This window comes from Oncorhynchus gorbuscha, linkage group LG17 (genome assembly GCF_021184085.1).
Source record: "Oncorhynchus gorbuscha isolate QuinsamMale2020 ecotype Even-year linkage group LG17, OgorEven_v1.0, whole genome shotgun sequence".
Classification (NCBI taxonomy): Eukaryota; Metazoa; Chordata; class Actinopteri; order Salmoniformes; family Salmonidae; genus Oncorhynchus; species Oncorhynchus gorbuscha.
The window spans coordinates 58,020,352-58,044,672 of NC_060189.1; the positions used below are offsets into that span (position 1 = coordinate 58,020,352).

General features: G+C 42.6%; 1 protein-coding gene across 9 annotated transcripts in view; it reads left to right on the plus strand.

Annotated features, from left to right (window-relative positions):
• The window catches only part of LOC124001345 (type II inositol 3,4-bisphosphate 4-phosphatase-like), a 282,847-nt gene that overhangs the window by 218,899 nt on the left and 39,627 nt on the right, over positions 1-24,321 (plus strand). For all 9 annotated transcript variants that reach the window (XM_046308075.1, XM_046308066.1, XM_046308067.1 and 6 more), the window contains 2 exons: positions 19,963-20,316; positions 22,211-22,358. In XM_046308075.1, coding sequence (XP_046164031.1) covers positions 19,963-20,316; positions 22,211-22,358 — 502 coding nt within the window. The remainder of the gene's footprint in view (positions 1-19,962; positions 20,317-22,210; positions 22,359-24,321) is intronic.

Consider the following 24,321-nt stretch of genomic DNA (forward strand, 5'->3'; position numbering starts at 1 on the left):
GTGGAATTTATTTCCTTCTTAATGCGTTTGAGCCAATCAGTTGTGTTGTGACAAGGTAGGGGTGGTATATAGAAGATAGCCCTATTTGGGAAAAGACCAAGTTCATATTATGGCAAGAACAGCTCAAATAAGCAAAGAGAAACGACAGTCCATCATTACTTTAAAACATGAAGGTCAGTCAATGCGGACAATGTCAAGAACTTTGAAAGTTTCTTCAAGTGCAGTCGCAAAAACCATCAAGCGCTATGATGAAACTGGCTGTCATGAGGACCGCCACAGGAAAGGAAGACCCAGAGTTACCTCTGCTGTAGAGGGTAAGTTCATTAGAGTTACCCGCTTCAGAAATCTCAGCCCAAATAAATGCTTCGCAGTGTTCAAGTAACAGACAACTGTTCAGAGGAGACTGATTGTGTTATGCAGGTGAATGAGGACCCAAAAGCGACTTGGCGAAAACAGAGTCTTTAATCCAGTAAAGGAAATATGCAATACTCCTAGACAAATCGGAGCGGGAAATAAAGCATAAAAAACAATTCCACTCGTAATGACGAGAACAGACTGGAGACTCAATCATAAACTGTAGGTTGCCTCGGGAAGGCACTTGACCGTATAGCAGACTCAGACACCTGCTCACCACGCAGCATCTGAGGGAAACACGACATGACAGGGCGATACAAAGACACAGCACGGTGAACAATATACAAGGATCCGACAGGACAGAAACGGAAAACAAGGGGAGAAATAGGGACTCTAATCAGGGGAAAAGATAGGGAACAGGAGTGGAAAGACTAAATGATTGATTAGGGGAATAGGAACAGCTGGGAGCAGGAACGGAACGATAGAGAGAAGAGAGAGAGGGAGGGAGAGAGAAAAAAGGGAACGGACCTAAAAAGACCAGCAGGGGGAAAACGAACAGAAGGAAAAGCAAAATGACAAGACAATATAAGACAAAACATGACAGATTGAATCACGCCTTCATTGTCGAAATGCTACAAAGAACCCACTACTAAAGGACACCAATGAGAAGAAGAGACTTGCCTGGGCCAAGAAACATGAGCAATGGGCATTAGACCGGTGGAAATTTGTAGTTTGGTCTGGAGTCCAAATTGGAGATTTTTGGTTCCAACCGCTGTGAGACGCAGAGTAGGTGAACGGATGATCTCCGCATGTGTATTTCCCACCGTGAAGCATGGAGGAGGTGGTGTGATGATGCTTTGCTAGTGACACTGTGATTTATTTAGAATTCAAGGCACACTTAACCAGCATGGCTACCACAGCATTCTGCAGCGATACGCCATCCCATCTGGTTTGCGCTTAGTGGGACTATCATTTGTTTTTCAATAGGACAATGACCCAACACACCTCCAGGCTGTGTAAGGGCTGTTTTACCAAGAAGGAGAGTGATGGAGTGCTGCATCAGATGACCTGGCCTCCACAATCCCCTGACCTCATCCAAATGAAAATGGTTTGCGATGAGTCGGACCGCAGAGTGAGAGAAAAGCAGCCAACAAGTGCTCAGTATATGTGGGAACTCCTTCAAGGCTGTTGGAAAAAGGATCCCAGGTGAAAATGAAAGAAAAACCCTTGAATGAGTAGGTGTTCTTAAGCTTTTGACCAGTAGTGTAAGTTTGCAAAGGGAGGGTATATTACTGGAAAGTGTATCAGTAAACCACCAGAATTTTGGTAGCTTTCAAGGTTTTGGGAGAATTTTATACAGGTACTTCAGATTATAGCAGGTGTCTGTAATTATCTCTGGCCCTCTGTGTCGCCTTATCACATGTGAACATATATAAAATAATAAGATTTTTAAAAATATTTATAGAATGACAAAGATGTAAAACATTATCCTAAATATAAACCATCAACTTAGTGAATTCTATTGGTGTGGGTTTCAGCATGAAATATTCTTGATATATATTTTTTTACTATGTCTATGTATTTGTTGTAAATGTTTCGGTGCCAAACTGGTGGCAATTTAAAAATTAGTTGGACTATTTTCTCTTAATCCACATCCACTAGAAACTCATGGACAATATGGACACAGATATAAAGAAATTATACTTCATATGAGTCTTTTTTATTATTCAAGTATACCAGAGTTACCATAGATGACCTGTTAATTTCGATAGTTACAATAGACGACCTGTTAATTTCCATAGTTACCATAGATGACCTGTTAATTTCCAGAGTTACCATAGATGACCTGTTAATTTCGATAGTTACAATAGACGACCTGTTAATTTCCATAGTTACCATAGATGACCTGTTAATTTCCATAGTTACCGTAGATGACCTGTTAATTTCCATAGTTACCGTAGATGACCTGTTAATTTCCATAGTTACCGTAGATGACCTGTTAATTACCAGTGTTACCGTAGACGACCTGTTAATTTCCATAGTTACCTTAGATGACCTGTTAATTTCCATAGTTACCTTAGATGACCTGTTAATTTCCATAGTTACCATAGATGACCTGTTAATTTCCATAGTTACCGTAGACGACCTGTTAATTACCAGCGTTACCGTAGACAAACTGTTAATTTCCATAGTTACCATAGATGACCTGTTAATTTCCATAGTTACCATAGATGACCTGTTAATTTCCATAGTTACCAGAGATGACCTGTTAATTTCCATTGTTACCATAGATGACCTGTTAATTTCCATAGTTACCATAGATGACCTGTTAATTTCCATAGTTACCATAGATGACCTGTTAATTTCCATAGTTACCATAGATGACCTGTCAATTTCCATAGTTACCATAGATGACCTGTTAATTTCCATAGTTACCGTAGACGACCTGTTAATTACCAGCGTTACCGTAGACAACCTGTTAATTTCCATAGTTACCAAAGACGACCTGTTAATTGCCAGCGTTACCATAGACGACCTGTTAATTGCCAGCGTTACCGTAGACGACCTGTTAATTGCCAGCGTTACCGTAGACGACCTGTTAATTGCCAGCGTTACCGTAGACGACCTGTTAATTGCCAGCGTTACTGTAGACGACCTGTTAATTGCCAGAGTTACCGTAGATTACCTGTTAATTACCAGCGTTACCATAGACGACCTGTTAATTGCCAGCGTTACCGTAGACGACCTGTTAATTGCCAGCGTTACAGTAGACGGCCTGTTAATTGCCAGCGTTACCGTAGACGACCTGTTAATTGCCAGCATTACCGTAGACGACCTGTTAATTGCCAGCGTTACCGTAGACGACCTATTAATTACCAGCATTACCCTAGACGACCTGTTAATTTCGATAGTTACAATAGACGACCTGTTAATTTCCATAGTTACCATAGATGACCTGTTAATTTCCATAGTTACCGTAGATGACCTGTTAATTTCCATAGTTACCGTAGATGACCTGTTAATTACCAGCGTTACCGTAGACAACCTGTTAATTTCCATAGTTACCTTAGATGACCTGTTAATTTCCATAGTTACCATAGATGACCTGTTAATTTCCATAGTTACCATAGATGACCTGTTAATTTCCATAGTTACCATAGATGACCTGTTAGTTACCAGTGTTACCGTAGACGACCTGTTAATTGCCAGCGTTACCGTAGACGACCTGTTAATTGCCAGCGTTACCGTAGACGACCTGTTCATTGCCAGCGTTACCGTAGACGACCTGTTAATTGCCAGCGTTACCGTAGACGACCTGTTAATTACCAGCATTACCGTAGACGACCTGTTAATTTCGACAGTTACAATAGACGACCTGTTAATTTCCATAGTTACCATAGATGACCTGTTAATTTCCATAGTTACCGTAGAAGACCTGTTAATTTCCATAGTTACCATAGATGACCTGTTAATTTCCATAGTTACCGTAGATGACCTGTTAATTTCCATAGTTACCATAGATGACCTGTCAATTTCCATAGTTACCATAGATGACCTGTTAATTTCCATAGTTACCGTAGACGACCTGTTAATTACCAGCGTTACCGTAGACAACCTGTTAATTTCCATAGTTACCAAAGACGACCTGTTAATTGCCAGCGTTACCATAGACGACCTGTTAATTGCCAGCGTTACCGTAGACGACCTGTTAATTGCCAGCGTTACCGTAGACGACCTGTTAATTGCCAGCGTTACCGTAGACGACCTGTTAATTGCCAGCGTTACTGTAGACGACCTGTTAATTGCCAGAGTTACCGTAGATTACCTGTTAATTACCAGCGTTACCGTAGACGACCTGTTAATTGCCAGCGTTACCGTAGACGACCTGTTAATTGCCAGTGTTACCGTAGACGACCTGTTAATTGCCAGCGTTACCGTAGACGACCTGTTAATTGCCAGCGTTACCGTAGACGACCTGTTAATTACCAGCATTACCGTAGACGACCTGTTAATTTCGATAGTTACAATAGACGACCTGTTAATTTCCATAGTTACCATAGATGACCTGTTAATTTCCATAGTTACCGTAGACGACCTGTTAATTTCCATAGTTACCTTAGATGACCTGTTAATTTCCATAGTTACCATAGATGACCTGTTAATTTCCACAGTTACCATAGATGACCTGTCAATTTCCATAGTTACCATAGATGACCTGTTAATTTCCATAGTTACCGTAGACGACCTGTTAATTACCAGCGTTACCGTAGACAACCTGTTAATTTCCATAGTTACCAAAGACGACCTGTTAATTGCCAGCGTTACCATAGACGACCTGTTAATTGCCAGCGTTACCGTAGAAGACCTGTTAATTGCCAGCGTTACCGTAGACGACCTGTTAATTGCCAGTGTTACCGTAGACGACCTGTTAATTGCCAGCGTTACTGTAGACGACCTGTTAATTGCCATAATTACCATAGATGACCTGGTAATTTCCATAGTTACCGTAGACGACCTGTTAATTTCCATAGTTACCGTAGACGACCTGTTAATTTCCATAGTTACCTTAGATGACCTGTTAATTTCCATAGTTACCATAGATGACCTGTTAATTTCCATAGTTACCATAGATGACCTGTTAGTTACCAGCGTTACCGTAGACGACCTGTTAATTGCCAGCGTTACCGTAGACGACCTGTTAATTGCCAGCGTTACCGTAGACGACCTGTTAATTGCCAGCGTTACCGTAGACGACCTGTTAATTGCCAGCGTTACCGTAGACGACCTGTTAATTGCCAGCGTTACCGTAGACGACCTGTTAATTACCAGCGTTACCATAGACGACCTGTTAATTTCGACAGTTACAATAGACGACCTGTTAATTTCCATAGTTACCATAGATGACCTGTTAATTTCCATAGTTACCGTAGATGACCTGTTAATTTCCATAGTTACCATAGATGACCTGTTAATTTCCATAGTTACCATAGATGACCTGTTAATTACCAGCGTTACCGTAGACGACCTGTTAATTTCCATAGTTACCTTAGATGACCTGTTAATTTCCATAGTTACCATAGATGACCTGTTAATTTCCATAGTTACCATAGATGACCTGTTCATTTCCATAGTTACCATAGATGACCTGTTAATTACCAGCGTTACCGTAGACGACCTGGTAATTTCCATAGTTACCTTAGATGACCTGTTAATTTCCATAGTTACCATAGATGACCTGTTAATTTCCATAGTTACCATAGATGACCTGTTAATTTCCATAGTTACCATAGATGACCTGTTAATTTCCATAGTTACCGTAGATGACCTGTTAATTTCCATAGTTACCATAGATGACCTGTTAATTTCCATAGTTACCATAGATGACCTGTTAATTACCAGCGTTACCGTAGACGACCTGTTAATTTCCATAGTTACCTTAGATGACCTGTTAATTTCCATAGTTACCATAGATGACCTGTTCATTTCCATAGTTACCATAGATGACCTGTTAATTACCAGCGTTACCATAGACGACCTGTTAATTTCCATAGTTACCTTAGATGACCTGTTATTTTCCATAGATGACCTGTTAATTTCCATAGTTACCATAGATGACCTGTTAATTTCCATAGTTACCATAGATTACCTGTTAATTTCCATAGTTACCATAGATGACCTGTTAATTTTCATAGTTACCATAGATGACCTGTTAATTTCCATAGTTACCAGAGATGACCTGTTCATTTCGATTGTTACCGTAGACAACCTGTTAATTTCCATAGTTACCATAGATGACCTGTTAATTACCAGCGTTACCGTAGACGACCTGGTAATTTCCATAGTTACCTTAGATGACCTGTTAATTACCATAGTTACCATAGATGACCTGTTAATTTCCATAGTTACCTTAGATGACCTGTTAATTTCCATAGTTACCATAGATGACCTGTTAATTTCCATAGTTACCGTAGATGACCTGTTAATTTCCATAGTTACCATAGATGACCTGTTAATTTCCATAGTTACCGTAGATGACCTGTTAATTACCAGCGTTACCGTAGACGACCTGTTAATTTCCATAGTTACCTTAGATGACCTGTTAATTTCCATAGTTACCATAGATGACCTGTTAATTTCCATAGTTACCATAGATGACCTGTTCATTTCCATAGTTACCATAGATGACCTGTTAATTACCAGCGTTACCATAGACGACCTGTTAATTTCCATAGTTACCTTAGATGACCTGTTAATTTCCATAGATGACCTGTTAATTTCCATAGTTACCATAGATGACCTGTTAATTTCCATAGTTACCATAGATTACCTGTTAATTTCCATAGTTACCATAGATGACCTGTTAATTTTCATAGTTACCATAGATGACCTGTTAATTTCCATAGTTACCAGAGATGACCTGTTCATTTCGATTGTTACCGTAGACAACCTGTTAATTTCCATAGTTACCATAGACGACCTGTTAATTGCCAGCGTTACCGTAGACGACCTGTTAATTGCCAGCGTTACCGTAGACGACCTGTTAATTACCAGCATTACGGTAGACGACCTGTTAATTTTGATAGTTACAATAGACGACCTGTTAATTTCCATAGTTACCGTAGATGACCTGTTAATTTCCATAGTTACCGTAGATGACCTGTTAATTACCAGCGTTACCGTAGACGACCTGTTAATTACCAGCATTACCGTAGACGACCTGTTAATTTCAATAGTTACAATAGACGACCTGTTAATTTCCATAGTTACCATAGATGACCTGTTAATTTCCATAGTTACCGTAGATGACCTGTTAATTTCCATAGTTACCATATCGGTTGAAATGCATGCTTTTCAACCGATCGCTGCCTGCACCCGCATGCCCGACTAGCATCACCACACTGGATGGCTCCGACCTTGAATATGTGGACACCTATAAGTACCTAGGTGTCTGGCTAGACTGCAAACTCTCCTTCCAGACCCATATCAAACATCTCCAATCGAAAATCAAATCAAGAATCGGCTTTCTATTCCGCAACAAAGCCTCCTTCACTCACGCTGCCAAGCTTACCCTAGTAAAACTGACTATCCTACCGATCCTCGACTTCGGCGACGTCATCTACAAAATTGCTTCCAACACTCTACTCAGCAAACTGGATGCAGTTTATCACAGTGCCATCCGTTTTGTCACTAAAGCACCTTATACTACCCACCACTGCGACTTGTATGCTCTAGTCGGCTGGCCCTCGCTACATATTCGTCGCCAGACCCACTGGCTTCAGGTCATCTACAAGGCCATGCTAGGCAAAGCTCCGCCTGATCTCAGCTCACTGGTCACGATGTCAACACCCATCCGTAGCACGCGCTCCAGCAGGTGTATCTCATTGATCATCCCTAAAGCCAACACCTCATTTGGCCGCCTTTCGTTCCAGTACTCTGCTGCCTGTGACTGGAACGAATTGCAAAAATCGCTGAAGTTGGAGACTTTTATCTCCCTCACCAACTTCAAACATCAGCTAGCTGAGCAGCTAACCGATCGCTGCAGCTGTACATAATCTATTGGTAAATAGCACACCCATTTTCACCTACCTCATCCCCACAGTTTTTATTTATTTACTTTTACGCTCTTTTGCACACCAATATCTCTACCTGTACATGATCATTTATCACTCCAGTGTTAATCTGCAATATTGTAATTATTCGCCTACCTCCTCATGCCTTTTGCACACATTCTATATAGACTCCCATTTTTTTCTCTGTGTTATTGACTTGTTAATTGTTTACTCCATGTGTAACTCTGTGTTGTCTGTTCACACTGCTATGCTTTATCTTGGCCAGGTCGCAGTTGCAAATGAGAACCTGTTCTCAACTAGCCTACCTGGTTAAATAAAGGTGAAATGAAAATAAATTTTAAAAAGATGACCTGTCAATTTCCATAGTTACCATAGATGACCTGTTAATTACCAGCGTTACCGTAGACGACCTGTTAATTACCAGCGTTACCATAGACGACCTGTTAATTGCCAGCGTTACCGTAGACGACCTGTTAATTGCCAGCGTTACCATAGACGACCTGTTAATTGCCAGTGTTACCGTAGACGACCTGTTAATTGCCAGCGTTACCGTAGACGACCTGTTAATTGCCAGCGTTACCGTAGACGACCTGTTAATTGCCAGCGTTACCGTAGACGACCTGTTAATTGCCAGTGTTACCGTAGACGACCTGTTAATTGCCAGCGTTACCGTAGACGACCTGTTAATTGCCAGCGTTACCGTAGACGACCTGTTAATTACCAGCATTACCGTAGACGACCTGTTAATTTCGATAGTTACAATAGACGACCTGTTAATTTCCATAGTTACCATAGATGACCTGTTAATTTCCATAGTTACCGTAGACGACCTGTTAATTTCCATAGTTACCTTAGATGACCTGTTAATTTCCATAGTTACCATAGATGACCTGTTAATTTCCACAGTTACCATAGATGACCTGTCAATTTCCATAGTTACCATAGATGACCTGTTAATTTCCATAGTTACCGTAGACGACCTGTTAATTACCAGCGTTACCGTAGACAACCTGTTAATTTCCATAGTTACCAAAGACGACCTGTTAATTGCCAGCGTTACCATAGACGACCTGTTAATTGCCAGCGTTACCGTAGAAGACCTGTTAATTGCCAGCGTTACCGTAGACGACCTGTTAATTGCCAGTGTTACCGTAGACGACCTGTTAATTGCCAGCGTTACTGTAGACGACCTGTTAATTGCCATAATTACCATAGATGACCTGGTAATTTCCATAGTTACCGTAGACGACCTGTTAATTTCCATAGTTACCGTAGACGACCTGTTAATTTCCATAGTTACCTTAGATGACCTGTTAATTTCCATAGTTACCATAGATGACCTGTTAATTTCCATAGTTACCATAGATGACCTGTTAGTTACCAGCGTTACCGTAGACGACCTGTTAATTGCCAGCGTTACCGTAGACGACCTGTTAATTGCCAGCGTTACCGTAGACGACCTGTTAATTGCCAGCGTTACCGTAGACGACCTGTTAATTGCCAGCGTTACCGTAGACGACCTGTTAATTGCCAGCGTTACCGTAGACGACCTGTTAATTACCAGCGTTACCGTAGACGACCTGTTAATTTCGACAGTTACAATAGACGACCTGTTAATTTCCATAGTTACCATAGATGACCTGTTAATTTCCATAGTTACCGTAGATGACCTGTTAATTTCCATAGTTACCATAGATGACCTGTTAATTTCCATAGTTACCATAGATGACCTGTTAATTACCAGCGTTACCGTAGACGACCTGTTAATTTCCATAGTTACCATAGATGACCTGTTAATTTCCATAGTTACCATAGATGACCTGTTCATTTCCATAGTTACCATAGATGACCTGTTAATTACCAGCGTTACCGTAGACGACCTGGTAATTTCCATAGTTACCTTAGATGACCTGTTAATTTCCATAGTTACCATAGATGACCTGTTAATTTCCATAGTTACCATAGATGACCTGTTAATTTCCATAGTTACCATAGATGACCTGTTAATTTCCATAGTTACCATAGATGACCTGTTAGTTACCAGCGTTACCGTAGACGACCTGTTAATTGCCAGCGTTACCGTAGACGACCTGTTAATTGCCAGCGTTACCGTAGACGACCTGTTAATTGCCAGCGTTACCGTAGACGACCTGTTAATTGCCAGCGTTACCGTAGACGACCTGTTAATTGCCAGCGTTACCGTAGACGACCTGTTAATTACCAGCGTTACCGTAGACGACCTGTTAATTTCGACAGTTACAATAGACGACCTGTTAATTTCCATAGTTACCATAGATGACCTGTTAATTTCCATAGTTACCGTAGATGACCTGTTAATTTCCATAGTTACCATAGATGACCTGTTAATTTCCATAGTTACCATAGATGACCTGTTAATTACCAGCGTTACCGTAGACGACCTGTTAATTTCCATAGTTACCATAGATGACCTGTTAATTTCCATAGTTACCATAGATGACCTGTTCATTTCCATAGTTACCATAGATGACCTGTTAATTACCAGCGTTACCGTAGACGACCTGGTAATTTCCATAGTTACCTTAGATGACCTGTTAATTTCCATAGTTACCATAGATGACCTGTTAATTTCCATAGTTACCATAGATGACCTGTTAATTTCCATAGTTACCATAGATGACCTGTTAATTTCCATAGTTACCGTAGATGACCTGTTAATTTCCATAGTTACCATAGATGACCTGTTAATTTCCATAGTTACCATAGATGACCTGTTAATTACCAGCGTTACCGTAGACGACCTGTTAATTTCCATAGTTACCTTAGATGACCTGTTAATTTCCATAGTTACCATAGATGACCTGTTCATTTCCATAGTTACCATAGATGACCTGTTAATTACCAGCGTTACCATAGACGACCTGTTAATTTCCATAGTTACCTTAGATGACCTGTTAATTTCCATAGATGACCTGTTAATTTCCATAGTTACCATAGATGACCTGTTAATTTCCATAGTTACCATAGATTACCTGTTAATTTCCATAGTTACCATAGATGACCTGTTAATTTTCATAGTTACCATAGATGACCTGTTAATTTCCATAGTTACCAGAGATGACCTGTTCATTTCGATTGTTACCGTAGACAACCTGTTAATTTCCATAGTTACCATAGATGACCTGTTAATTACCAGCGTTACCGTAGACGACCTGGTAATTTCCATAGTTACCTTAGATGACCTGTTAATTACCATAGTTACCATAGATGACCTGTTAATTTCCATAGTTACCTTAGATGTCCTGTTAATTTCCATAGTTACCATAGATGACCTGTTAATTTCCATAGTTACCGTAGATGACCTGTTAATTTCCATAGTTACCATAGATGACCTGTTAATTTCCATAGTTACCATAGATGACCTGTTAATTACCAGCGTTACCGTAGACGACCTGTTAATTTCCATAGTTACCTTAGATGACCTGTTAATTTCCATAGTTACCATAGATGACCTGTTAATTTCCATAGTTACCATAGATGACCTGTTCATTTCCATAGTTACCATAGATGACCTGTTAATTACCAGCGTTACCATAGACGACCTGTTAATTTCCATAGTTACCTTAGATGACCTGTTAATTTCCATAGATGACCTGTTAATTTCCATAGTTACCATAGATGACCTGTTAATTTCCATAGTTACCATAGATTACCTGTTAATTTCCATAGTTACCATAGATGACCTGTTAATTTTCATAGTTACCATAGATGACCTGTTAATTTCCATAGTTACCAGAGATGACCTGTTCATTTCGATTGTTACCGTAGACAACCTGTTAATTTCCATAGTTACCATAGACGACCTGTTAATTGCCAGCGTTACCGTAGACGACCTGTTAATTGCCAGCGTTACCGTAGACGACCTGTTAATTACCAGCATTACGGTAGACGACCTGTTAATTTTGATAGTTACAATAGACGACCTGTTAATTTCCATAGTTACCGTAGATGACCTGTTAATTTCCATAGTTACCGTAGATGACCTGTTAATTACCAGCGTTACCGTAGACGACCTGTTAATTACCAGCATTACCGTAGACGACCTGTTAATTTCAATAGTTACAATAGACGACCTGTTAATTTCCATAGTTACCATAGATGACCTGTTAATTTCCATAGTTACCGTAGATGACCTGTTAATTTCCATAGTTACCATATCGGTTGAAATGCATGCTTTTCAACCGATCGCTGCCTGCACCCGCATGCCCGACTAGCATCACCACACTGGATGGCTCCGACCTTGAATATGTGGACACCTATAAGTACCTAGGTGTCTGGCTAGACTGCAAACTCTCCTTCCAGACCCATATCAAACATCTCCAATCGAAAATCAAATCAAGAATCGGCTTTCTATTCCGCAACAAAGCCTCCTTCACTCACGCTGCCAAGCTTACCCTAGTAAAACTGACTATCCTACCGATCCTCGACTTCGGCGACGTCATCTACAAAATTGCTTCCAACACTCTACTCAGCAAACTGGATGCAGTTTATCACAGTGCCATCCGTTTTGTCACTAAAGCACCTTATACTACCCACCACTGCGACTTGTATGCTCTAGTCGGCTGGCCCTCGCTACATATTCGTCGCCAGACCCACTGGCTTCAGGTCATCTACAAGGCCATGCTAGGCAAAGCTCCGCCTGATCTCAGCTCACTGGTCACGATGTCAACACCCATCCGTAGCACGCGCTCCAGCAGGTGTATCTCATTGATCATCCCTAAAGCCAACACCTCATTTGGCCGCCTTTCGTTCCAGTACTCTGCTGCCTGTGACTGGAACGAATTGCAAAAATCGCTGAAGTTGGAGACTTTTATCTCCCTCACCAACTTCAAACATCAGCTAGCTGAGCAGCTAACCGATCGCTGCAGCTGTACATAATCTATTGGTAAATAGCACACCCATTTTCACCTACCTCATCCCCACAGTTTTTATTTATTTACTTTTACGCTCTTTTGCACACCAATATCTCTACCTGTACATGATCATTTATCACTCCAGTGTTAATCTGCAATATTGTAATTATTCGCCTACCTCCTCATGCCTTTTGCACACATTCTATATAGACTCCCATTTTTTTCTCTGTGTTATTGACTTGTTAATTGTTTACTCCATGTGTAACTCTGTGTTGTCTGTTCACACTGCTATGCTTTATCTTGGCCAGGTCGCAGTTGCAAATGAGAACCTGTTCTCAACTAGCCTACCTGGTTAAATAAAGGTGAAATGAAAATAAATTTTAAAAAGATGACCTGTCAATTTCCATAGTTACCATAGATGACCTGTTAATTACCAGCGTTACCGTAGACGACCTGTTAATTACCAGCGTTACCATAGACGACCTGTTAATTGCCAGCGTTACCGTAGACGACCTGTTAATTGCCAGCGTTACCATAGACGACCTGTTAATTGCCAGTGTTACCGTAGACGACCTGTTAATTGCCAGCGTTACCGTAGACGACCTGTTAATTGCCAGCGTTACCGTAGACGACCTGTTAATTACCAGCGTTACCGTAGACGACCTGTTAATTGCCAGCGTTACCGTAGACGACCTGTTAATTGCCAGAGTTACCGTAGACGACCTGTTAATTGCCAGCGTTACCGTAGACAACCTGTTAATTGCCAGCGTTACCATAGACGACCTGTTAATTGCCAGCGTTACCGTAGACGACCTGTTAATTTCCAGCATAACTGTAGACCGCCTGTTAATTACCAGCGTTACCGTAGACGACCTGTTAATTGCCAGCGTTACCGAAGATTCCAGTAACTTTGGTAAATGACCAGTAGATTTATAACCCTAATCATACAGTATAGTACAGACAACTCCTCTCATCCTCTTCAAATAAGCAGTGAGCATATAGCCTTGCAGTTTTTTTGTCTACTTTAGATCAAAGATTCAGTATCACACATAAAAACCACTCCTCCTCTTGCAGTTCTTTCATCTACTTTAGATCAAACATACAGTATCACACATAAAAACCACTCCTCCAACCATAAGCATTTCACCTCTGACTTGCACTTTTCCCTCAGTTGAGATCACAGATGTATTGAAGAACGCAATGTTTCTTTCTCTCAGGGGATTTCCGGTCCTTAGTTCTCCACCGTAGGTGAAGGTGAGAACGAGAGTGAAGTGAAGTTCTCACTTGAGATTGAGAGGTGAGCAAAAGTAGGATAAGATAACAAAGCGAGCGATTTGAAATGTGTTTTTCTTTCACCAGAGACAGTTTAAACCAAGTCCTAGATTAGAACACACATTCATCTGATATTGTACCGTGTGTTTAGTGGACTCGCTGTCTGAGAAACGCTGAGAGTTTCTCTGTCAGACGCAACACCTTCAAATGCACCACACAGCATAGTATAGACCAGGGGTGTCAAAGTCAAATGGACGGAGGGCCAAATAAAAAATTTAGCTACAAGCCGAGGGCCGGACTGTTCGAATGTTCATTGAAAAATTTTTAAATGACGCATATAGTCTAGTGAACCTAATTGAACCTACTGAAAACCTAACAAATATATTCCAATATGATCAGATAAATAAAGCAATATTTTCTTATGGCTCTGTCAGTAATCTTTAATTTTCAACAGACACAAAAGACAAATTTCCTTTATATAAAAATCCCCATAACATGAACATTAAATGAAAGAAACCGGTATTCAAGGCACCATCAGTAGCCTATATTTTCTATTTTAGCAAAAGTGGGCTAAATTTACTTCAAAGAAAAAAACAATAATAGCAATTTTCTATCATCCACTCAACTGAAATATTTTAAAAATATAATTGGATTGAAATACAATAAAATAAAGTGCAAAAATCTATTAATCAAAAACAACACTTTGTTTAAGGAGAAGTAACATGCAGTGAAAACAAATATTAAACTTTAACTTTTAAACTTGAACTGAGTAAAAACTCTAAATATGTGATTGCACAGTAATGTTCACTTGTTTGAGGTTGAGGGTGATACTTGGTGGTGTCCCATCTTTTCCACAAGTTCATCAATGTTCGGGGTAAGGCTCTGAGCTGAGGAAATCCTCAGAATTGAGTGGAGGTGTTCAGCAGTAAGTCGACTTCTGTGTGATGTTTTGTTCAAGTTCATCAAAGAAAACAGTTGTTCACACAGGTATGTGCTGCCAAACATAGACAACGTTTGAGCAGCCTGGATGCGCAGCTGGGGCATTGTGTCGTGGAGGAAACGGGCGAACTCCGCAGCACCCACTGCCGCATATTTTGCCCTCAGTGCATCATTGCATTGGAGGTCAATCAACTCCATTTGGAGGTTTGGTGGTGAGCTTTCCACGTCAACAGCAAATGGGTTACCGAGCAGTTCCAACCTGCTTTTTTGTGCTTCAAAGTCAGCAAATCGGCGTCGAAAGTCAGCGGCAAGCATACCTATTTTATCAGCCAACTGTGTGCTCGGGAACGCACTGGTAGAGAGCTTCTCTTTCATGGTCTGGCAGCTGGGAAAGTGGCTCAAATTTTCTTTCCGCATCTGCGTCTCCCACAGAGTCAGTTTGGTTTTAAATGCCTTCACTGTACTGTACATATCAGAGATGACACGATCCCGACCCTGCAGCTGCAAGTTCATTGCATTCAGATGACTCGTAATGTCACACAGAAAAGCCATTTCACACAGAAACATTTCGTCTCGGAGTTGTGTTGTGTCTTTCCCTTTGCTGTCCAAGAACAGACAAATCTCCTCACGAAGCTCGAAACATCTTTGAAGCACCTTTCCCTGGCTTAGCCATCGCAGCACCTCTGTGTGATAAGGCAAATCACCATGCTCCGTTTCTAACTCCGTCAGAAATGCCTTGAACTGGCGGTGATTCAAACCTTTGGCTCTGATAAAGTTAACTGTGCGCGTGATGATGCTCATTACATGCTCCATTTTCAAGGCTTTACCGCACAACGCTTCCTGGTGTATGATACAATGATAAGCTGTCAGCTCACCTGTCGCGTTTTCCTCTTGCATCTTTTCCCGTATCTTCGCCACCAGTCCGCTCCTGTGTCCACACATCGCAGGTGCTCCGTCGGTTGTCAAACCCACAAGTTTTTCCCAAGGCAGCTCCATCTCATTTACACATCTTGACACCTCTTCATACAAATCATGCCCCGTAGTTGTGCCATGCATAGGACGTAAAGCCAAAAACTCCTCTGTCACGCTTAGGCTGGAGTCCACTCCGCGGATGAAAATTGACAACTGGGCAATGTCAGAAATGTCGGTGCTCTCATCCACAGCCAAGGAATATGCAATGAAATCTTTTCCCTTTTTCACAAGCTGCTCTTTTAGATTGATGGACAACTGGTCTACTCTCTCGGCAATGGTGTTTCTGCTCAGACTCACATTTAAAAAGAGTTGCCTTTTTTCTGGGCAAACTTCGTCACAAACTTTAATCATGCAGTTTTTGATGAAATCCCCCTCCGTAAATGGCCGGGCTGATTTAGCGATCTCTTCTGCCAAAATAAAACTGGCCTTGACAGCAGCCTGGCCTTGTGATTCGGCTTTTTTGAACAGAGCCTGTCGAGATTTGAGGCCTCGTTTTAATTCCTCTGCCTTTTGTAGCCTTTGTTCCATGTCCATATTCTTGTTGTTGTCCGCGTGTTTCGTTTCATAATGTCGTCTCAGATTATACTCTTTCAGTACCGCCACACTTTCTCCACACAGAAGACACACAGGTTTTCCAGCTACCTCCGTGAACAAATACTCCGACTCCCACCTTGTTTGAAACCCCGGTTCTCAGTGTCCACCTTCCGTTTTGCCATTTTTGATGGGTATCTGAAAGTTAATTTTACTGTGATGCTGACAACTGCTGTGCCAATAAATATTGAAATGAAGCAGCCTACTGCTCGGTGCGTCACCGTTGCATTGTGGGAAATGTAGTATTGGTGCGTGTAAAAGATCTGCGGGCTGCCGGCTTGCTGCGGTCTGCGGGCCGGTTCTAATAATAAATCAAGATCATCCCAGGGGCCGTAAAAAACCTTCTCGCGGGCCGGATGTGGCCCGCGGGCCTTGACTCTGACATATGTGGTATAGACAATCCTCCCCTAAGAATGGTTCACTACTTTCAAATCTACCTGAAATGCAAACAACTGAGAGAGTCTCCAGGTTTATTCTCTATCAACTATCTGAGTCATTGTGAGTTAGTCTATTAAAATATCAACTATCAACTATAGTCTATTAGAATAGCAACTAACTCACAATGACTCAGATAGTTGATATTCTAATAGACTAACTCACAATGACTCAGATAGTTGATATTCTAATAGACTAACTCACAATGACTCAGATAGTTGATATTCTAATAGACTAACTCACAATGACTCAGATAGTTGATATTCTAATAGACTAACTCACAATGACTCAGATAGTTGATATTCTAATAGACTAACTCACAATGACTCAGATAGTTGATATTCTAATAGACTAACTCACAATGACTCAGATAGTTGATATTCTAATAGACTAACTCACAATGACTCAGATAGTCTATTAGAATATCAACTATCTGAGTCATTGTGAGTTAGTCTATTAGAATATCAACTATCTGAGTCATTGTGAGTTAGTCTATTAGAATATCAACTATCTGAGTCATTGTGAGTTAGTCTATTAGAATATCAACTATCTGAGTCATTGTGAGTTAGTCTATTAGAATATCAACTATCTGAGTCATTGTGAGTTAGTCTATTAGAATATCAACTATCTGAGTCAATGTGGAAGCCAATGAAAACTAAATGTCTTCCATCGATTGCAAATGAACGTCGTGGAAGATAAGCACATATCTGTTTGAATATGGATTTTGGCATTTTAAGTTCCTTTGGGGTTTTTGTGGGAGTTTTGATCCTATTGAGGTTTTTTGCTTCACTGATTAGTGTGTGGGGTTATGGGGAAGTATGTGGGGTTGGGTTGTGGGGAAGTGTGTGGGGTTGGGTTGTGGGGAAGTGTGTGGGGTTGGGTTGTGGGGAAGTGTGTGGGGTTGGGTTGTGGGGAAGTGTGTGGGGTTGGGTTGTGGGGAAGTGTGTGGGGTTGGGTTGTGGGGAAGTGTGTGGGGTTGGGTTGTGGGGATGTGTGTGGGGTTGGGTTGTGGGGAAGTGTGTGGGGTTGGGTTGTGGGGAAGTGTGTGGGGTTGGGTTGTGGGGAAGTGTGTGGGGTTGGGTTGTGGGGATGTGTGTGGGGTTGGGTTGTGGGGAAGTGTGTGGGGTTGGGTTGTGGGGAAGTGTGTGGGGTTGGGTTGTGGGGAAGTGTGTGGGGTTGGGTTGTGGGGAAGTGTGTGGGGTTGGGTTGTGGGGAAGTGGTGGGGTTGGGTTGTGGGGAAGTGTGTGGGGTTGGGTTGTGGGGAAGTGTGTGGGGTTGGGTTGTGGGGAAGTGGTGGGGTTGGGTTGTGGGGAAGTGTGTGGGGTTGGGTTGTGGGGAAGTGTGTGGGGTTGGGTTGTGGGGAAGTGTGTGGGGTTGGGTTGTGGGGAAGTGTGTGGGGTTGGGTTGTGGGGAAGTGTGTGGGGTTGGGTTGTGGGGAAGTGTGTGGGGTTGGGTTGTGGGGAAGTGTGTGCATGCGAGTATCCGTGTTGATAAAGTTTTCTCCTAATTGAAGTAAATGTGAACTTGCACCAAATGTTAATCAAGTTATGTATTTCAATCCAGAGTTACACCTAAAATGATTCATTGACAGTTATAATGTAATCTATATACTGTACATTATGCAGTTAGTGAATGGAATGGAATCCCACTCTATTACTGTTTGTTCACACATGTACTATTCAACCACCACCATAACCCTGTATGGTAAAGCCCTACAAGAAAGGCTGTCTGCCAAAACCAGGCCTCTATGACTCCCAGCGCAAGCAGGGGTTTTTGTTCTGTTCAGTTAATATACAGACATACAGGTTGTTCCTTATCAGATCACTTTGCAGATATAAAACTGAAACAGATCCCTGAAAACACAGAGGTCTTCCAGGAGCAACTACAGTCTAGATAGCCACTAAGGGACAAAGACACCATTCTCCAGTCTCACACTGTTTCCGTACAAGCCCTCCAACATCCAAAGTGCCACCTACCCCTCTCTCACCTCAGAGATTCCTCTCTCTCACCCCAGAGAGGTAAACAGATTCCTCTCTACCCTCTCACCTTATATAGGTAACAAGTTCCTCTCTACCCTCTCACCTCAGAGAGGTAAACATATTCCTCTCTACCCTCTCACCTCAAAGAGGTAAACAGATTCCTCTCTACCCTCTCACCTCAGAGAGGTACACAGATTCCTCTCTACCCTCTCTCACCTCAGAGAGGAGAGATGCTCCAGGTGGGTTTCGTTTACTAACGTATGCCGCATTCATTTGTTCAATCTCTCATTGGTTCTCTTGTTCGCCTGTTCAAAGGATCTCTGCTCATGTGTCATATTCGACTGCATGTGGTTTGCTGTGGTAATAGAATTGCTTATTGCGATGCTAACTCAATTATTCCTGAGAGCCCTTATCTGTGGTGCCGGGGTACGAGCCGTCTTGGCTCTGGATGATCATCAGCATTCAGCAGCTTGTGAATTTGAGAACAAAGGAGGTAGCTACCCCTCGGAGGCGAGAGGGCTCACTAAGGAGTAATTGAATTGTTTCTTGTTGTTGACGTTGTTGCCGGTGCCTGGCGCCAGCGAACACGGTGGGGAAGGCTAGCGAGGAGGAAAGCTAATCTTCCATCACTCCTTAATTTTACTAGCCCGCTAAACACACACACACACACACACACACACACACACACACACACACACACACACACACACACACACACACACACACACACACACACACACACACACACACACACACACACACACACACACACACACACACACACAGTTTTTGATGAACTCCTCTCCCTCTCCCCTGTTCTCTGGCACTCTCATTCACCCTCTCTCTCTTTTTCATTCTGCCTCCCTTTATCTCGCTCTCTGTCTGTATGTCTCCCTACCTCACCACCCTCCCATCCCACTCATTCAATCTCCCTCTCTTCCCTCTGATTTCTTGCAGACGGAGCAGTTTGTGCACGCGCTCAAAGACGAGCTGGTGAAGAGCGCCTTGCTGGCCCTCCACGCTGCACAGCCCGGCTATGTTATGAAGAACCAGAACCAGACCCTGCCAGGCCACCAGGGTCACAGCCACCAGGACCACCCTAGTCCCAGCCAGAGGGGTCAACAAGGCCAGAGTCCACCCCAGAACCCAAGCCACAGTCCTGGGCAGCCATCGGCTACAGACAGCCCTGTGGTGGTGTGTAATAATGTGGATGGTGGTTCCCAGATGGCTCCCATCAGAGAAGACGGGCAGGCTCCTCTGAAGCGCCAGGACTCCATACCGTGTCATAAGGAGTACGACGAGGAGGAATGGGCAAGTCCTGCTGTTTCTATACCATCATCTCACTCTGTGTCTGCTCTGCTCTGTCTGTCTGTGGGTCTCTGTCCCCCTTCTTCCTCTCTCTCAATTCAATTCAAGGGCTTTAATGGCATGGGAAACGTATGTTAACGTTGCCAAAACAAGTGAAATAAACAATAAAAAAATGAACAGTAAACATTACGCTCAAAGACGTTCCAGAAGAATAAAGACATTTCAAATGTCATATTATGTACAGTGTTGTAACAATGTGCAAATAGTTAAAGTACAAAAAGGAAAATAATCAAAATATAAAAATGGGTTGTATTTACAATGGTGTTTGTTCTTCACTGGTCGCCCTTTTCTTGTGGCAACAGGTCACAAATCTTGCTGCTGTCATGGTACACTAGTATTTCACCCAATAGTTCATCAAAATTGGACTTGTTTTCAAATTCTTTGTGGGTCTGTTTTAATCTGAGGGAAATATGCGTCTCTAATATTGTCATACATTTGGCAGGAGGTTAGGAAGTGCAGCTCAGTTTCCACATCATTGTGTGGGCAGTGAGCACATAGCCTGTCTTCTCTTGAGAGCCATGTCTGCCTACGGCAGCCTTTCTCAATAGCAATGCTATGCTCACTGAGTCTGTACATAGTCAAAGCTCACTCACTCTCTCTGTTTGTCTTTCTCTCTCTATCGCTCTCTCACTCTCTCTGTCTCTGTCACTCTCTCTGTCTCTCTCACTCTCTGTCTCGGTCTCGCTCTCTATCTCTCTCTCTCTCTCCCTCTTTGCCAGTGCAAGTCTAAAATTGGCTGTATCTGTTGATAAATAAATGTTAGTATCAGTTACAGAAGTCTTAAGAAACGGTGTGTGCGCGTGCCGTGCGGGTTAATAGAAACGATGGGGACTCAGTCCAATGAAGCCAGAGCTGACAGCAGGGACTTAGCCGGAGTCACACACTACAATTCCTAATCAGCCATCAAACAACTGTCTGCCTTTGAGAAGAGTTCAAAAACACTCACCTCTGAGACAAAGGACATCCAAACTGCCCTCCAACACACACACACTAAGCCATGCTTGGCAAGCCTAATTACTTTCCCCAACAGGCAGAAAGTGAATAAATCAATGAAAAAAAGGTGGGTATTATGAGGACAATACGAAACAGAGGAGTTTGGAGGCTTTCCACTCCAAAGTAGAAAAGCACTTTGAGAGTTAATCTCTTCAAGCAGGCTGCAATTGCCATCTACTGAGAGTAGAGAAACTCTTCATAGTGCTTCTGTGACCGATTTGATTTTGAGACATTGAGAGTTAAAGGCTAGTAGAAATCTGGTGATAAGGGCTTTGAACAGCCAACATCCAATCATACTCAAACCCACTGTAGTGGCCCAAGGCAGAGATATACATCCATATTTAACATGGTTGATATTATTTATTACATTCTATGTTTTGGGATCAAATAGTACCTTGAACATCGTGGTTCGCTAACAGACAGGTGTGGAACGTGGATTGGTCTTCCAGACAGATCACATGGGGCGGCAGGTAGCCTAGTGGTTAGAACGTTGGACTAGTAAGCGAAAGGTTACAAGATTGAATCCCCGAGCTGACAAGATAAAAATCTGTCGTTCTGCCCCTGAACAAGGCAGTTAACCCACTGTTCCTTGGCCGTCATTGTAAATAAGTCTTAACTGACTTGCCTAGTTATATAAAATTAAAATAAACATGCAGATTGACATCTTTCCTTTACACGCACGCACGCACACGCACACGCACACGCACACACACACACACACACACACACACACACACACACACACACACACACACACACACACACACACACACACACACACACACACACACACACACACACACACACACAGGCCAGGTGCTGATGTTGTGTTTGTCTCCTCTAGGACAGGGTGTGGGCCGACGTGGCGAAGAGCCTCAACTGTGTCATCGCCATGGTGGACAAGCTCCAGGAGCAGGAACCAATCAACAACAACCAGGAACAACCAATCCCTAAGCAGGTCCTGGCTGACGTCATCACCTCCCACAACCCCGGTAAGAGTTTCACCGCTGAATGTGTCGTATATCAAAGAGTGACTCAAGTAAGAGTTAACAGAAAAACACGGCTCTACACCCATAACATTGTCCTATAGCCTAGTCCCAGATCTATTGGTGTTGTCTTGCCATGTTGATATCACCTACATACAGTTATATAGTCCTGCAATACCAACCTGGATGTATCTAGATGGCACAAGCTCTCGTCCTCGGTCTTAACTCCTTCTCACCATAGGGTGGCAGTCACGTCCCACGACAGCCAGTATTTGGTCTGCACAAAATCTGCACACACACACACACTCAGACTCTCAGAAATGACCGAATGAAGCACAGGAGGTTGGTGGCACCTTAGTCGGGGAGGACGGGCTCGTGGTAATGACCGGAGCATACAGCTAACTACATCATATGCGTGATGCCATTCTATTCGCTCCGTTCCAGCCATTATTATGAGCCCTCCTCCCCTCAGCAGCCTCCACTGGAATTAAGGTAAGAAGGAGAAAGTGCATAAATAACCACAGAGAAGTGGAGCAAGGACCTCTTGTTATTCACACCCAGACGTTATCTCCCCTGCATCCAATCAAATCCTCTCTCAGGCCTCTGCTCAGACGAGGGCGTGTCGTGTCTCTACTAATGCCAAGTGGTTGGCAGAATGGTGCAAGCTTAAGCCTGACTGGGCGAAGGTGTTGGCTCCCATATCAGGATAGTGTGCGTGTGCATGTTGGTGAATCATTACTGTGTATGAGCATGGCAGCCGATCTAGTGACACGTCTTTGTCCAAACATTCACAGAGGTAAGCAGGACCTACCGGATTTTATTAAGGTAGAGAACAGACACAGGGAGGAAGCAGGACCTACCGGATTTTATTAAGGTAGAGAACAGACACAGGGAGGAAGCAGGGCCTGCAGTATTTTATTAAGGTAGAGAACAGACACAGGGAGGAAGCAGGACCTACAGCATTTTATTAAGGTAGAGAACAGACACAGGGAGGAAGCAGGACCTACAGCATTTTATTAAGGTAGAGAACAGACACAGGGAGTAAGCAGGACCTACAGCATTTTATTAAGATAGATAACAGACACAGGGAGGAAGCAGGACTTGCAGCATTTTATTAAGGTAGAGAACAGACACAGGGGTAAGCAGGACCTACAGAATTTTATTAAGGTAGAGAACAGACACAGGGAGGAAGCAGGGCCTACCAGATTTTATTAAGGTAGAGAACAGACACAGGGAGGAAGCAGGACCTACCGGATTGTATTAAGGTAGAGAACAGACACAGAGGTAAACAGGACCTGCAGCATTTTATTAAGGTAGAGAACAGACACAGGAAGTAAGCAGGACCTGCAGCATTTTATTAAGGTAGAGAACAGACACAGGGAGTGGTCATCCTCAACTGTTTGAAGAGAAAGGGAAGATTAATGAGTTTTTTTTCTCTGTGGCGCTGTTCAGGCTGAGGGCTGTGATTGGTCCAGCCAAGACTCCCATTGACAAGGCATTGTGGGAGTTTGTCTGTTTTGACAGGGACCGGTGGGAAGAGGAAGGGTTGAATGTGTGTATAGTGTGTTTTCAAAACCTGGCTTTTGTTGACATAGGCAGTCAGTGGGAAAAAAACGATATTAAAAGTTTCCACAATGGTGTTCCTCACACCATCACATGTAGAGGCTTCGTCACAGCATTGGAGCCATGGAAGAAAGGGGGATACCTAGTCAGTTGTACAACTGAATGCATTCAACTGAAATGTGTCTCCTCTGAATCAGAGGGAGGTCTTCACTTGCACACAGTTTGATAGAACTCGGCAGGTATATTGGCCTAAACATCTTGGAGAACTTTCCACAGTTCTTCTGTGGATTTAGGCAGCCTCAGGTGCTTCTCTCTCTTCATGTAATCCCAGACAGACTCGATGATGTTGAGATCAGGGCTCTGTGGGGGCCATACCATCATTTCCAGGACTCCTCGTTCTTCTTTA